The 17,590-nt window shown below is 41.8% G+C and overlaps 1 protein-coding gene across 2 annotated transcripts in view; it reads right to left on the bottom strand.

Annotated features, from left to right (window-relative positions):
- Positions 1-5,591: 5,591 nt before the first annotated feature.
- Positions 5,592-17,590, bottom strand: part of LOC101982033 (zinc finger protein 709-like) — a 13,874-nt gene continuing 1,875 nt past the window's right edge. Inside the window, exons 2-4 of one of the 2 annotated variants that reach the window (XM_005360683.3) lie at positions 10,942-11,068; positions 10,677-10,737; positions 5,592-9,830 (exon numbers count right to left, since the gene is read on the bottom strand). In XM_005360683.3, the coding sequence (XP_005360740.2) occupies positions 8,072-9,830; positions 10,677-10,737; positions 10,942-11,068 (1,947 nt within the window). In that variant the 3' untranslated portion in view covers positions 5,592-8,071. The remainder of the gene's footprint in view (positions 9,831-10,676; positions 10,738-10,941; positions 11,069-17,590) is intronic. The other variant, XM_013351340.2, reaches the window with a different exon arrangement.

The raw sequence follows: 17,590 nt of genomic DNA, 5'->3' as shown, positions 1-17,590 counted from the left end.
GTGCGCCACCACCGCCTGGCTCCCCAATGACTTTTGATGTCTTCTAGAAGCTCAATATCACCTGCCTCCCAATAGCCAGTCTTGAGACAACAGGTGCTACACAATTCAGCCTGGCCCTCAGATACCCGCGAGGGTCAGATTAAAGAGGGACGCTGAGTCAGATTGCTCCTGGTGGCTGTCACCAAACCTGAGATCACAGTCTATCTGAAGTCGGATTCAGACACCCAATCTTGTGGAGACAGTTAAAACACACAAATTAATAGTAAAAAGCAGGAAAAGGAGAACTACTCAATAAGGTTACATTGGGAAGAGGAGCAGAAAGATTCAGTGATCGCCATCAGTCCATCTTGGGATGACTAAAGTTAGAAGGAAGTTTAGGGAACCTAGGCACATTAAGCAGTCCAGGACAAGGCATGATCCCACCATCACTCAAATGTCAACATTTCTATGAGGTTACTAATCTCTTTATTGGAGGAGGGAAGCATTTTGGAGAGAAGAGCTCCAGCTCCGACTGATCCAGGCTTTTCTTCTCCCAACACGAGATTCCTGGAGAAATTCCAATTCCTTGGGTTTCTGTTTTCTTTTGTTGTTATTGTTGTTTTGCTTTTCTGACAACAGGCTGGCCTTGAACTCAGAGATCTACCTGCCACCTCCCCCTCCTGAGTGCTGAGATTAAAGAACTGTGACACCATCACCTAGCTGGGGTTCAGTTTTAATACCGTTAAAGCTAGAGCATCTCCTTAGAAAATATTCCTTTCTGCCAGGTTAGTGACAGGGACTTAAGATTTAACGTCATACACAGTATGGGACCTGAAAGGAAATAACTTGGGACTGCTCAGAAAGAGCAATGTATCTATTTTAGGGCTTTGGGAAAAGAAGGGTGATACACTGGGAGGAAGAAGTGTTGTTGATGTGTGACTCAGAGCATGTGGGGGAGGGAAGGGATGCATCATTCAAAGTTCTTGGTGGTTTAGGATCTGGTTGCCTGAGGAGCTTGCTCATTTCTGTGGTGGGGGTGTTAGGTTTTGGCTAAGTGCTAATTGGGCCACAGTTTCCTGCGGTGTTTCAGATACTGGCAGGTTCCCTACCACGAGTATGTCTGTGACTCTCTACCCAGACTTGAGGAAGGAAGTGCTAATTCGTAGAGATAAAGCAACTCTTCTTGGATAACCTGGTTCTCAGAGCTGATTCTGAGGTACCTGGTGCCGCAGGGATAGTTTAATGGCTAGGCTGGGTTTGTAATCAATGCCCCCTAGCTGTCTGGATTAGAGTGTGACAGGCCAAGAAACTTAGAGACGGGTCACATCATGCTCTGTCTAGCTCTCAAGGAACAATCTCTGTTTCAGTGTCCTTGGTCACACCTCACAGTGAAATTACAGAATCACACCAGGCTACTTGTCAGTTTCCCTCAACTCCTTCGAGGGACTGAGAATCACAGAATCCCAGTTGGGTGCTTGCCAAACAAGCCTCCATAGCTGTGAGAATTACAGCATCAGCATTGAGGGTAGAGAGGCTGCTGCAGAGGGATGGGACCTCAGAAACAGCTGGCCATATCTGACAACACAGACCCTACTGAAAAGGTCTGCGAGATGACAAAATTCCCACTTAATTGCTATAAGCCTTCATCCGGGGTTGAAGATTGAGTTCAGTGGTAGAGCACCTGCCTTACAAGCACAAGGCCCTGAGTTCAGTCCTCAGCTGGGGGTCCGGGGAGAGACAAAATAACAAAAATGGTTGGAGGCATGACTCAGCAGTTAAGAACACTGTCTGCCCAGAGGACCTGAGTTCAATTCCCAACACTCACAGGGCAGCTCACAACTTTTTGTAACTTCAATTCCAGGGGATCTGACACCTTCACAGACATGCATGCAGGCAAAACACCAATGCACATAAAAGAAAACAATTAAAAGATTTCTACCTACTGCTTGAGAGGCAGAGACAGGCAGATTTCTATGAGTCCAAGGCCAGCCTGGTCTACAGAGCGAGTTTCAGGACAGCCCAGGGCTGTACAGAGAAACCCTGTCTTAAACACCAAAAAGCAACAAGCAAAAAAGAATTCCACCCCCTTTTAGCAATATGTGAAAGCAAAAAAATACAACTCTCACCCCAAAGGAGATAAGAGATCATTTATTCTGGAGCCAAGTATGAGTACCCTGAAAATACTCATGTTACCCCAGTAGTGTGTCCCAGTGTAGTAACAGTATTATGATGTTTTATAGTTACAAAGATAGTCAGGAGACTTGAAATATATTGGTGGAAACGTTGGATAGGTAGATTACGGAAAATGAGGACATTTCTACGATACGTCTCAGATGACCTTGACGTTATGGTTGGTCAAGAACTGTGCTAAGTTAATATCCTTAAAGAGATTCTGATAACTACAATATTAGTCCCTATACTCAAGAGGGGAAAAAAATCACTAGCAAGAGAGTTAAAGATAGCCCAAGACAAATTAAGCTTTGGACCTGCAACAACCCCACCTCCCCAGTCACTGAAGCTGTAATCACCTTTATAGAACATTCAAAGTTCAACGTGGCTTTTCTTCTTTTGAAATGAAAAATATTTTTGAGGTAGTCTCACTATACAGCCCTTGCTGGCCTGAACTTGCTATATGTAGACTAGGCTGGCTCTAACTCAGAGAGCCACTTAGGTAGGCCTCAACAATGCGGGATTAAAGGCACTCACCACCAGACCCCGAAAATTATGTATGTATATAGTGTATGTATGTTTCCGTATGTGGGTATGTGCACATGTGTGAGTATGCACATGTGTGCATATCTGCAGAGGCTCAAAGGGGGTATCAAATCCCCTGGGGCTGCAGTTACAGATGTTTGTGAATAGACAGATGTGGGTGCTGGGATCTGAACTTGGGTCCTCTGCAAGAGCTGAAAGTGTTCTTAACCACTGAGCTATCTCTGCAGCCCAAAGAGGAAGTGGTTGGTTTCTTTCTCTTTTTTCTTTTCCTTCCTTCCTTCCTTCCTTCCTTCCTTCCTTCCTTCTTTCCTTCCTTCTTTCCTTCCCTTCCTTCCTTCCTTCCTTCCTTCCTTCCTTCCTTCCTTCCTTCCTTCCTTCCTTCCTTCTTTCCTTCCTTCCTTCCTTTTCTTCTTTCCCTCTTTCCTTCCTTCCTTTCTTCCTTCCTTCCTCCCTCTTTCCCTCCCTCCCTTCTTCCTTCCCGCTTTTATTCCCTCTTATTCTTTCCCTTTCCTCCTTTTTTTCTTTTTGAGGTTGGGGGTGCATTCCTTCACAAATACAATGAAATCAGGGAGCCAGCTGTGACTGCAACATCGCATACTTAAAACATTTTCTACTTTTGTCTTTTTTTTTTTAAGTTCATTTGCAGCCTGCATGTTACTAGCCTGTCAGCACTGTCTACCTTTGGCAGAATAAGGTACCCGCATTAAAAAACTGAATCGAGTGGAAGCAAAGGAAACATTTAAACACACTCATATAAGCAGGTTGTTGAAATTCAAGATCTTGTACATTCTCAAGTTCAAACACCAGACTTAACACTGAAATCAAGACCCAGAGCAGATCACTGGAGAATGGTCAAGGACACATAAGTAACTGGGGGAGCATGCAATCCTCTGCCATGCACAACCCTAGACTTGAAACGGTGCCTCCCCAAACCTTCAGATTTTCCAAAGGGACGTTCTTCTGTACATCACCTAAATGGATATTCACAGGAACCCCTTATCCAAGGAACTACCTATCCTAAGGGTCTTTCTTTAAGCCTGATCTTCACAGATTTTTCTTCATGCAGACAAGTTAGAATGACTCCAGAGACTCTGTACGCTAAAAATAGTATTCACAAAACACCACCCTTATACCTGTTACCGCCCCATGGGAACCAGGAGCTACACCTACCTCTGGCCTCCCGCTTCTTTCCTCCTTGCGCCCTGCAGCTCCTTACAACCACCCCTTCTAGGATAGCAATTCTAACCAGAAGTCACATGCTTTCAGTGAGGGGGCCTGTCTTCTGCCCATTCGCTTAGTGACCTGCTTCATGCCAACATGGGTCATGAGACAAGGATGTTGACTCAAAATATTTTAGCTAAACGCTAAGATGCTCCCGCATTCTACTTCTACGTACACTTATGAAGTGGAGAAAGCTCTAAGACACTGTTCATATGGATTTAAAGACGGGGCAGCAGCCTATTCTTTGGCAATGCAAAGTTGGTAGTTGCTTCTAGGTAAACACACCAGCGTGGAAAAGGACAAAACTGATATGAACTCTGTTCTGCTCAGCTTCCAGTTTTCCTTTTCCCCAGCTGGTGGTTGTCAGAGAGGTCTCTGGGCCTGAGGGTTTAGATATTCTGCTTGCCCCTTTGCAAGCATCTCTTGATCCACCACCACTATCAACTCACGTGGTCATTTGGGTTCGAAACAGAGCTTACTTTGTAATGGAAGATGGCCTTGAACCCTTGGCTGTCTTAATTCTCTTGCCTCCACTCCTGGTTTCTCAGCCATTTCTGTAGTCACTGTTAACCCTCCAGATAGTGTTATTAGGAAGCACCAAGGATGGCAGGTCTCCAGGTAGCTCTGGGACCCTGAAGACACCTGGAAAACTCCACGGAGCAGTTCTAGGATGACCCTTCCTGACAAGCAGTAGGTCCTACATGAAAGGCATAGCAGGGAGGGGTGTGTAGGCATCAGAGTCACTGGTATAAGGAACCTGTTCTGTTTGAAAGGCAGTCTGGGAGATGAAGACATTGTTCAGGGCCAGCGCAGAATCAGGAGACAGGCAAGAGCCTCCTGGTGACAGAGTAGGGGAGCCTGCTAGAGGGAGGCAAGATATCCACCAGGCCATTAGATCTTGAAGGCTCCTTTATTATGGATAGTGGATGGTGTAAGAGGAGTTTGGGGCCAGAAATAAACAGATGAGTGCCTATCTCCGGCATAGGGTGATGATGAATCGTCCTTAGTTTGATTGCATACAGAATCACCAGTAGAAACACACCACGTGGTCTGAGGGGTGTTTTCAGGGAGACCCACTCTCAATTTGGGTGGCACCATTTCGAGCACTGGGATTCAGGACTGAATAGAGGGGTGGAGGCTCATCACGAGATGAGCCCCAATCTGACTGTGGAGGCAATATGGTCAACCAGTTGTCTCGCTGATTCACACATCCCGACATCCTCTCACCACGCGTTCCCTTCCCTGAGGGACTGTAGGCCTTCTTAAATCTTGACTCAAAACACTGGCTGTCCTGGAACTCACTCTATAGACCAAAGTGGTTTTGAACTCCACAAGTCAACAGTTTGTTTGTTTTAGCACATACAGACTCTAGATTTTAGCAAGAGAGAGACATGAAACTATAGGTCTATTTGGAGCCAGGTGTGGTGGTACACACCTTTAAATCCCAGCACTCGGAAGGCAAAGGCAGGTGTGTCTCTGAGTTCAAGGCCAGCCTAGTCTACAGAGCAGGTTCCAGGAGAGCCAGGGCTACACAGAGAAACCCTGTATGGGGGAAAAAAAAAGTTCATTTGGGAGGAGATGAAGGCCATTGGGCAGAGGGAAAGAGAAAAAAAAATGGGTGAGGAAAAAAAAACATAGTATGCATGTGTCAAAAACATCATGACAAAACCCATTACTTTGCATAATAATACATGCCATTTTTTTAATTTAGAGGAAAAAATAATATGCAGAAGAAATTACTTTTACCAATCTGGACCTAATGTAAACATCCTGAAAATGACTAGTCTAAGGTTCAGTGTTCGCTAGGTTGAGTATTACTGCTTGCTATGTTTACCCCTTCCTATAATCAAATGGGTAGTTGGGAACATCTGTATTTGTGAAGACCAGTAATTGGAGGAAATACTGTTATGTTGGTATAGTAACTCAGGAAAGTAAAAACTGGACCAGAGCAAAGACAAACCTGCCGCTGTGAAGGCAAGTGTCCCATGCTCACACCACAGGGCACTGCTCCTTAATAACTGTGATAAAAGAAAACCAACAAAGTACAAAACATCCTGAATCGTGAAAATGAACAAAGCCCCTTCACTTCACTAATATGAGTAGTAATTCTCATGAATTCAAATTTCTGGAACAATTTCTATGCTCACCAAATATAGAATTATACTCAAATCTCATTACATTCAACACAGAGGCACCTAACTATGATCTAGCCAACCCCATAAATCCCTGGAAGCTAAACACCAATCCTGCCAGAAGGTCTACGGAAAGTTCTTACTGGTGAGACATACTTGCTTACTGTGTATGAACAAATTTAGTACAATTTATTACATGGTACTCATAGTCTTTGGAAGGGGCCACTGATACCAACATACCTCTTAGTATAATGACTGAAGGAGAAATTACAATAAAAAAAAAATCAACGATACAATATAAGCATCAAAACAACATTTACACAAGAAAAAAAATTATTTATATATGTACAATTGAAATGGCTGGTGACACGACAAAACTAGGAACGCCTGCAAATATACTAGGATCTACAATTACAGAGAGACATTTACACCCACCTTCCCAGTCGACTAAGAATTAACACTTGTTAACCTACAAATGGCTTGAAAATAGTTTAAAGGACATAGAGACAAGAAATGTTAGGGGGAAAAAAATCAGGTAGAGAGAAAGTTAACAACAATAAAAATATATAAAAGTGGGTTTTGTTCATGGAAGAGAATGACAGTCTACAAAATTGGTAAGAACTTGCCCTATGAATTAAGAGGGAAAAATCTCAATAGTCACAAAAAGTCATTTTTCCATGATGCATTAATCTCGAGAACGTGAAAGCAAGGCTTTTTCGTTATGCCTTCTGGCGTTTCAGGTAACTATCAACTCATCAATGTTCAGAGATTAAAAGAAAAACTACTTGATTCAACGCAAAATGATTCACCCATTAAACTTGTATGCACCATTGCTTTAAGAAACCTTACTAAATTAATGTAAAGATAATGTACCTTTTTCCTTTTTTTTTTTGAAATTTTAGTTTCCATCTCCTATACTCAAGCAATCTTCTACCTCACATACTCAGTTTAAAGATAATTTCCCAGGGGCTAGAGAAATGGCCCAGTGGTTAGGATGTGTAACAGTCTTGCAGAGGACTGGATTCAGTTTCCAGCAACCACATGGTGCTCATGATTGCCTATAATTCCAGCCCCAGGGGATCTGACACCTCCTTCCAGTCTCTGCAGGCACTACATGAATGGGCACAAATTCACACACAGACACATGCATATACAGATAATCTTTCAAATTAATTTAAAAAGACAATTTTTCTAAAGCAAAAATGTAAAGCATGGAGATCAGAAAGGTTCTTTTAAGAATGAAATACTGAGTTGGGCAGTGTTGGTGCACGCCTTTAATCCTAACACTTGGGAGGCAGAAGCAGGCAGATCTCTGTGAGTTCGAGGCCAGCCTCGTCTACAGAGCTAGTTCCAGGACAGACAGGGCTGCTGCACTGAGAAACCCTTTCTCGAAAAACCAAAACAAAGCAAGAATGAACTACGGATGCTGGATGTGGAAGCAGACATCTTTCGCCCAAACATTCTAGAGATTAAAACAGGAAGATAATTTGATCAAGACTAGCCAGGGTTACATGGTAAGACTATTTCTGAAAGACAGAAACAAATCCCTAATAAATTTCAGTAAGTACAATATCTTTACAAAGTTTTCTTCAGCTTTTGGATTTTCAAAAACAAAAATTTGTATCCAGTTCTTCACATTATTCACATTTATGGAAATTAACATATGAGAAGTTTTCATAGGATGGTACCACTATTTGAGTTTCTCGTGCTTTGACAAGGAAAGATTCTCACTGGGGAAGCTATTGGACATCTTTTCTAGTCAAACATACTTTTCTTTTCTCTCTCTCTCTCTCTCTCTCTCTGAAATAGTCTTATTATGTAGCCTTGGGTAGCTGGGAAATCAGTAGGTAGATCAGGTTGGCCTTGAACTCTGAGATTCCCTGACTCTGCCTCTCAAGTTTAGGGATTAAAGGTATGGTACACCACGTCTGGGCCAAACATTCTTTCTTAATCCAAATAAGAATAAGACCAAAAGGTGTTCCACATGCTTAACCTTTATAGTTCTCTCTGAATGCAGTCCCATGTTATGAAGACTTCTCAAGTTCTGTATTCAAGGGTACTGTCTGGTGAGTTCTTCTGTGTCTGTGGAAAGAACTATAATAACTGAAGGCTTTCCCGCATTCCGTACAGACGAAGGGTTTCTCTCCAGTGTGGCTTCTTTCATGTGACTTGACATAACGAAAAGAGCGGAAGGGTTTCCCACATTGTGAACATATAAAGGGCTTCTCTCCAGTGTGGATTCTTTCATGGATCTTGAGGTAACTGGGAGAACGGAAGGCTTTTCCACATTGCACACACGCGTAAGGCTTCACTGTCGTGTGAGCTTTCTCGTGTCTCCTCCACGATATGCGACTACAGAAGGCTTTCCCACATTGCTTGCATAAATAGGGCTTTTCTCCAGTATGAGTCTGCTTATGACTGTGAAAGGTACTGAACCAACTGAAGGCTTTCCCGCACTGCTTACAAACATAGGGGTTCATGCCACTGTGAATTACTTCATGCCTTCTTAAGTGATACAGGGAAAAGAAGGCTTTGCCACATTGCTTACATACATACGGTTTCTCTCCGGTGTGAGTTCGTTCATGGATCTGAACCTGACGAGAAGACCTAAAGGCTTTCCCACACTGTTTACATAGATAGGGCTTCTCTCCAGTATGAATCAATTCATGGTACTGAAGGGAACCAAGAAAAGTAAAAGCTTTCCCACATTCCTTGCACACATAAGGTTTTTCTCCAGTGTGAGTTCGTTTATGAATTTGAACTTGCTTAGGAGACCTAAAGGTTTTTCCACACTGCTTACACACATAGGGTTTCTCCCCACTATGCATCAGTTCATGGTATTTAACCGAACTGTGACTAGTAAATGCTTTACCACATTGCTTACATACACATTCTCCAGAATGGATTATTTTATGTGTTCGAAAAGCACTTTCACAACTGAAAACTTTCTCACACTGCAAACACACAAAGAGCTGCTCTCCTGTGTGAGTCCGTTCATGTTTGCGAAAGGCACCCGAAGAAGCAAAAGCCTTACCACATTTCGTGCACTTGTACGGCTTCTCTCCACTGTGCATCATCTCGTGGAACCGAAGTGAACTACGGTCAGTGAAGGCTTTCCCACACAGCTTGCACACATAGGGCTTTTCTCCAGTGTGAATTCTTTCGTGTGTCAGAAGGGAACTCGAACGGGCAAAGGTTTTCCCACACTGTTTACACATATAGGGCTTCTCACCAGTGTGAATTCTTTCATGTATTTGTAGGGAACTAGGAAAAGGGAAGGCTTTACCACACTGCTTACAAACGTAAGATTTTTCTCGGCTGTGGTATTCTTCATGCCTTCTAAAAGAGCTGGAAGAAGTAAACACTTTCCCACATTGCTTACATTCATACTGTTTTTCCCCAGTAGAAGTCTTTTCGTCATTTTGACGGGACATGAGATATTTAACATCTTCATTACCCTGTCTAGTTTCAGATTTCTCCCTAGTGGGAATTCTTTTATTCTTCTGGAAGGCTGTGGAAGGATGGGAGGCGTTCTCAGGTTCCTTATGTTTATTCAATTCTTTTCCATATTCCTGAGTGTCATATGGTTTGTGTCCAGGGTGAGGATGAGGAGGGACATTTAGAGACAAATGGCCAATTACCACTTCTCCATACACATGGCTTTCGTATGTGGGAACTCCTGGACATGATTTCTGGTCCACAACACTCTCTGGAGTCCAGTTAATGATCTCTGCATACTGGTGACCTTCTGTATATTTACAGAGTCTCTCCAACAACTGGCTACTGCAAAAAATAAAAAGTGTTACTAAAAAATTGTCTATTAATGATTTATCACAAGGAGTGCTAGTTATATCTCTTGCAATAATCTTTTAAATGTTTGAAGTGAATGCTCTGCAATATGGTTTAAGGATATTTAGAATAAAAACAGAGGTATTCGTGAGTAGTTGTGTTACATTGTCTTCACCACAGGCAAAAGCTGAATGTCTGCATTACATTTAAATACATTTTCAAGGGGTTGGAGAGATGGCTCAGTGGTTAAGAGCATTGCCTGCTCTTCCAAAGGTCCTGAGTTCAATTCCCAGCAACCACATGGTGGCTCACAACCATCTGTAATGAGGTCTGGTGCCCTCTTCTGGCCTGCAAGCATACATGCAGACAATGTTCTATACATAATAAATAAATACATACAAATACATTTTCAATATCTAATACTGTATACCTTTTTGATGTGCTATTGACTAAAATAATGTTGGATTCTGACATACTTGTATTTCATTATGAGTTATCTTGATAATTCATTCTATTCTAAAAAGAAATTTTATTTTTACTTCGTTTTTAACGTATACACAAAGTCGGGAGATGAGTCAATACAACATTTTGAATAATATTATGTACAAAGAAAGACAGTATATATGAACCATGAGAAAGTATTTCTTGTGGCATCACAATGCTCCAGTTGTTACTAATACTAGTTCTGATTGCCACAGGTTAATGTGTAAGCAGATCTGGAGAAGATCTGTTAAAATTAAAACCGTGTGGAGCTGGGTTTATTTGTGTCACCTGTTTATAAAATGTGCTAGCACACAAAGAGTCCCGAGGAACACTGCTGTCTCCTAGGGTACAAATTACCTTAGCTTTCTCCAGAGATTTTCATACTCATTGTCAATGTTTTGGTGTTCCCATTTGTTTCCTAAAATATAGACCAAGAAAAATGAATTACTGCTACAGGGAAAAAAGAGATTCTAGCTAAATTCACAGTATAAAGTGATTCCCACCTGACATATTCACCCACAGTGGTTTTTTCCCCCCATAATCTTATTCATGTAGTAGGCTTAAATGAGCAAAAACTACTTATTCTTTCATTGACTAAGTAAGAAAATAATGGCATCTTCACCTATAGAAGCCAGGTTCCTCAAGGTTTCCTGCATCACATCTTTGTAGAGGTTCTTCTGGGATGGATCCAGCATTGTCCACTCCTCCAGGGTGAAGTTCACAGCCACATCCTCAAAGGTCACTGACTCCTAAAAAGAACCCATGTACATTTCCAGGAGAAAGGGTGAGCCTTACAGTACTGGAGATCTAGACTTAATTCATAAGAACTTGAGATGATGCTATTTTCCACAGGTGTTCAAATCATGTCCTTATTTCATACACACAATTTTATACACGTGCTGATTTTTCACACAGCAATTCTAACAGCAGATTGGAGGTATCTGCTAAAGCAAAAGCAGAATGAGATCACTCCTTGTGCTGGAAATTTCTCCTACATTGATTGCCCTAAACTTTTTATAGCAACTTAGGATTACTTAATAATACCATAAGAGAGACAACACTGACTGTCATGAGACTATATTATCTTATGCATGCTGGAGAAAATGTTCTACCTCTCCTGTGGAATGGAAACTGGTACTGGGAAGAATTCCTCTTCAGTCTAATTCTAAAGAATGGTATGGCTTTTCCAAACAGTTGATGCCAACCATATGCTTTTTAAAATTTATTTATTGTATGTACACAGTATTCTGTCTGCATGTTTGCCTGTACACCAAAAGAGGGCATCGAATCTTTTTTTTTTTAATTTATTTATTGTGTATACAGTGTTCTGCGTGCATATGTGCCTGCAGGCCAGAAGAGGGGACCAGATCTCATTATAGATGGTTGTGAGCCACCATGTGGTTGCTGGGAATTGAACTCAGGACCTCTGGAAGAGCAGTCAATGCTCTTAACCTCTGAGACATCTCTCCAGCCCATCGGATCTTATTATAGATGGTTAATGAGCTGCCATGTGGTTGTTGGGAATTAAACTCAGGACCTCTGGAAGAGCATTCAATGCTCTTAATCTCTGAACCATCTCTCTAGCCCCTATATGCCACTGTTATAACTTTAGTATCTTTGCAGTATTTTTGCATGGTTATCAGAAATTAATGATTGGATAACACTTTCTTTGCACGATGAGTTTCAAAGAAGCTGGCTTAGTGGATACAATTTCATCTCTTGTCATAACTTGTTAGGGACCTTAGTACATTCTCAATGAATGTACTGAAAAACATTTGGAAGCATGTACCTGGTTTCTTATAGCTCACTCTTACTGAAGAAACTGAAAGCTGGGCATGGTGGCCCACACCTCTAATTCTAGCACATGGGAGGCAGAGGTGTATTTCTGTGGGTCCAAGGCCATTGCTGGCTACGTAACGAGTTCCAGGGTAGCCAGAGCTACATAGTGAGATCTTGTCCCAAAGCAAACAAACATAAAAAAAAAAAAAACGGAAAAAAAAAGCAAGTAAAATAAAAATCGAATGGAACGCATTAAGAATAATCTACAGTACAAGTAAACAAACAAGAAACTAGAGGCAATGCTAATAAAGCCATACTTGCTTGCAGAGGCAATATGTTTTTCTAAAAATAATCTTCTCAAAGACAATAAATATATTGGACTTACTTGTGTAAAAACAATAACAATTATATATAAATTTCAGATTTCAGTACTTCTTTCTTGTTCCCAAATCTAAAAGGTACCCTTCATACATCCACCTTACAAGTTTATTTAGAGAAAACTTCCTTAAACTTTTAACCTTGTTGTAAACTACATTTGTTTAGGAATGTTAAAATGGGGGAGAGGGTTGGAAGCAGGAGAAATAGCTCAGTGGTCAAGAGCACTTGCTGTTCTTGCAGAGGGTCCAACACCCACATAAGACAGCTCAGAACCATCAGTAACTCTCATTTCAGGGGATCTCTGACCTCCATGGATATCTGCACCCACCTTCATGCACAGAAGAACAAGAAAACACACATTCCAAGTCCTGGTTCCATGGTGGTCTCTTTGGGGGAGGGGGAGTAAGAAGTCTGGGCACAACAATGTAAGGACACACAAATAAGAAATAAAATTTAAAAAGAGGTGGTTCATAGCAACCGTGAACTCTCAGGAGAGGAACACTTGTATCTACTTGTACACCCACGGGTAAGCCCACCAAACCCAGATGGCTATTTCAAGTTCAGAGTCACACAGGTGCCTCGATGAAACTCTGAGGGACAGTAAACGAATAATGATGCCTATGGAAAAGAGATCTGAAAGACAGGAATAAGGATGGCAGGATGAAAAGGAACAAGAGATGGTATGGGGAAAACAACCAGAATACATAATTTATGTGTATGAAATTGTCAAAGATTAAATGTATTTTAAAAATGGAGCTTGTTTTTTGTTTTTTTTTTGTTTTTGCAAGTGTATATAAACTGGAAACTTTACAGGAGAGGAATAAAGAAAAAAAAAATAGAGGAGGTAAGGATTTAACAAGCACCCAGATTCTACATATACCCACTGAAAAGACAATTAATTGACATTCTTCTTTAAGATGCCTGTATCTGCAGTTAGCCATGTCTTATTCTTTCCTTAATAAACCCTGTACTATATTTTTTAGATGTCTCTTAATAAATTTCCAGGGCTGAAGAGATGGCTTAGAGATTAAGAAGAGCACTGCCTGTTCTCCCAGGGGTTCGGAATACAATTTCCAGCCAACACATGGTGGCTCACAACCATCTGTAATGGGATCTGATGTCCTCCTCTAGCGTACAGGTAAACATGCAGGCAGAAGTTTGTATACATAATAAATAAATAAATCTTTAAAAAAAAATAAATCTCCAATTGGGTGTTATAGTGTGTGCCTTTAACCCAGCACTTGGGAGACAGAGGCAGACGGATCCTGGGAAATGGCCCAGAATTAAGTATGGCAAGGGCTTAAGGAGGAAAACCCATAATTCACTGCATTTCCCATCAGGTCCAATTTGGGGCAAGCATACATCCAGACATATTTCCTGCCTATACTACCTCCTGCCTGCCTGTGATCAAGCACACCGGTACAGATGGGCCAAACAAACTTGCCTAGGAGAGTGAATACATGTGGCCTCCAGCATTTCAGGAACTACCTGTCCTTGAGCAATGGACAAATGGGCTTCCATTTTTGTTTCATGGATCTCTAAGGCATAATAATTAAAACTTAAAATGTAACTTTGACTCTCACAGGAGACTCTTAACTGAGAAAATGTCTCAACAAAATTTGCCTAATGGCAAGTCTGAGGGCATTTTCATTACTGATTGCACGGTGGGGTCCAGCTCACTGTGGGAAGTGCCACCACAGGTAGGTATAAGAACACAGGCTGAACAAGCCACGACAAACAAGCCAGTTTGCTTAGCAAGCACTCTGTGGCCTCTATCTCAGGTCTTGCCTCCAGTTTCATGCTTCCACAGGGCCTAGAGGGCTCAAGTCTTAGACAATGTATAAAGGAAGAACACACTCTATCAAACACGGAGGTTACACTGTGCCAAGAGAGAGATCTTCATTAGAATCGAGTCCTGCACACTGTCCTGCTAAGAGTAGTAGTAGTTACCCCAAACGGGCTTAACCTGAGCTCTCACAGCTATCCTTAAACAGATGGTACTATCACAGAGCAGGAATAAAGTTAAAACTCTGATCTAATCTACATGGGAAATAAAAAAGACAAGCTCTCCTGAGTAAACTGGGAGCGTGGGGAACCACAGGAGAGGGTTGAAGGGGAAGGGAGAGGAAGGAAGGGGAGCAGAGAAAATATATTAACTCAATAAAATCAATAAAAAAAGAAAGTTAAAAATCTGGACATAAGCCAGTGAGATGCATCACTGGGTAAACACTGGGCATTTGAGTTAGTTCCTGGAAACCTCTGTGAGGACAGAAAGAACTCCAGAGAGCTGTCCTTTAACTTACATATACATGCCAAGACACACAGACCTCCTCCCATGCACAATAAATAATAAACTGCTTTAGAAAAAATTATGATTGCTCTGTATGGCAGAGTTTATTTATTTTTGAGTCAGGATCTTACTATGTAGCTCTGGCTGGCCTGAAACTCACTCTGTAGATCAGACTGTCCTGGAACTCACATCGATCTAGCTGCCTCTGCTTCCGGGGTGCTGGAATTAAATGACCAACTTGGGCAGACTTTAAATTTATCTAAAGCTTAATCACATATTAGAGAGTCTGCTTTTACGAGTAGTAAATGCCTTAAAAGCAGACTATGATAGATTATTTGTTCCTGAGACATATCACACACAGGAAGAATTTAAAGAATCTTTTAGTTGGATAGACAATAAATACTTAGCTGATTAACCCAAAAGTTAAAGCGGTTTTTAGACTATTAGACTCTAACATATGAATTAACTCTTATACATTAATCAGCTAATTGACTCTAATATATTAATAATAAAATTATTAGCCTCTAATATAAAGAAGAGAGGTTTTTGTTTTTTTTTACTATTGATTTTTCCTTTCCTATCTCTGGAGTATTATTTGCCTCCGAGAGGCCTTCCAAGTCTTCCTGTTTCTTATCCTTCTTGGCTGCGGGTGTATACAGCATGCTCGGATGTGCTCAGCTTTCTGCCAAAGTCAGCTGGCTTGATTCGCAGCAGCAGGAAACTATCTTCCACACGAAACAGCTGTTAAGGATGCAAGGATTATGATGAACAGTGAGGGAGTATCGGAACACTCTATAGTGCGTTAGAAGAGCACACTTGTGCTTCATTTCACAAAAAGGAACCTGTGCATGCGCAGTGGTAGGTTGCCCAGAATATACACACTGCACACACTGCCAACAGTGTCTGTATTCTAAGTTAACCTCTGATTTTGATGGGTGATGACTCATGAGGCATTCAAGGCTGGGTGGCCTTCATGTAGAAGACAACCTGATACACAGAGAGAGGAGGCGATGGAGGAAAAAGCACCAACGCTATAAATCCGAGACAACACCGACCTCCTTGTCCGGAAGGGCAAGAGTAAACTACAAAACCACTCCCTGGCTTTTCTTTCCCTGCCCTATCTAACATGCTGGGTAGGACAGATCTTTGGGATGTTACTCCACGTCTTCTCAGATTGGCTGGCTCTCTGAATAAGACACAGTTTTAGGATTCAATTCCTAGCTCTGTCCACTGGCTCCCAAAAGTGATGGGTAGCATGAACCAGTTTCCCACTTTATCTTCCACCATATACACATGAGATGAAGGCAAAGAATACACAACTCACAAGCACACAAGTTTCAGCCTTGTACAAGTGTTGTAGAGAGGGCATGTTAATTCACTCAAAGCGGGCAATACTCTGCTTAGTGATAAAACACATGAAGGCTAAAAGGAATGTGTACATGCACACACATGCGTGCGCACACACACACACACACACACACACACACACACACACACACTCCACTCTGCTCCTCCAGATACAAAGCCAAAGGAGACGAGGATGCCACGGAGCCCAACCCATTCACTCACCTACACGTGGCTCCTCTGGTCCACACACGCACAATGAATTTTAGTGTGAAACAAATGGAAACAGTTTACTGTAACCTTTCTCTTGGCTTTCACAGGCCTCATCAATCTAGCTACTCACTTACAAACCGCAGAAATTGCTACGACCTACTTATTCATGAAAGAAAATTCTAAAATGCTGAAATAACCCAATTATTTTATTTTTAAAAATTATATAATGAGGGAAGCATCCAGGCAAAGCAGCCTGTGTTGCTCACAGTTACACAAAGAAACCCTCAGTCAGAAAGTTAGATACTGGCTCTGGAGAGATGGCTCAGTGGTCAAAGAGCATTGGTTGCTCTCGCAAAGAACCCAGATCCAATTCTCAACACCTACAAGACAATGCTAACCCCGGGGGATCTGATGCCCTCTTCTGAACTCCATAGGTACCAACAACACACGTGGTGCACCAGCACACAGGCAGGCAAAAAACACCTTACACATTAATAGAAGAAAAAAGTTAAATATTAAGCTCATTAAATACAGGCTCATCCACCACAGAAATTCAGCAACTGCCTGAAAGGGGCTTATCAGAAACAAAGACACTCTGATTACACAGGAACCTCCAAGAGTTCTTGAGGTTCTATTCCGAAATACAGGACAACGCCCACATAGTCCATTATACTGCACGCCCACATGAACCACAGATGCTAAGATCTCTTCTTCATTATATTCTGACCACAACCCTGTGGGTGCAAAACCAAACACATGAAACATGGACAGTGCTGCAATCCTGGCTAAGGGCTACATTCGCATAACTCTACTTATTACTATCATCATTATTACTGTGATTAGGATTATTACTGCAGGACCAGTTGTGTTCGTGATCTAAGGAACTCCATTGCTGAAAAACACCCTTATTAAGTTTTAACCCCAATAAAGCCTCCAAATGCCCACTTTTTGCTTCAGCACTGAAGACCTGAATTTATCAGTAGAAATGTCTGGGTAGATTTTCCTTAAGACTCTCCTCGCTCTGATCCTTCAGCCACCCCAGGCTGGGCCAGTATATACCAGTTCCCTAAAGACATGATGACCTCAGAGAAAAACCTTTCTCTAATGGCCGACTGTGGAACCCTCCATTTCACTGGGCTCGCCTGCCTTCCATTTGCTCTCGTTTGTCCATATTCACAACCGTTTTTAACTCCCTACAAGAGACACTCCTCCCCAGACCAACCATTGGTAAGCTTGAGGGCCAACCTCACAGGACTTTATCCTATTG

Source organism: Microtus ochrogaster, linkage group LG3 (assembly GCF_000317375.1).
Source record: "Microtus ochrogaster isolate Prairie Vole_2 linkage group LG3, MicOch1.0, whole genome shotgun sequence".
NCBI lineage: Eukaryota > Metazoa > Chordata > Mammalia > Rodentia > Cricetidae > Microtus > Microtus ochrogaster.
This window is presented reverse-complemented; position numbering and strand designations above follow the sequence as displayed.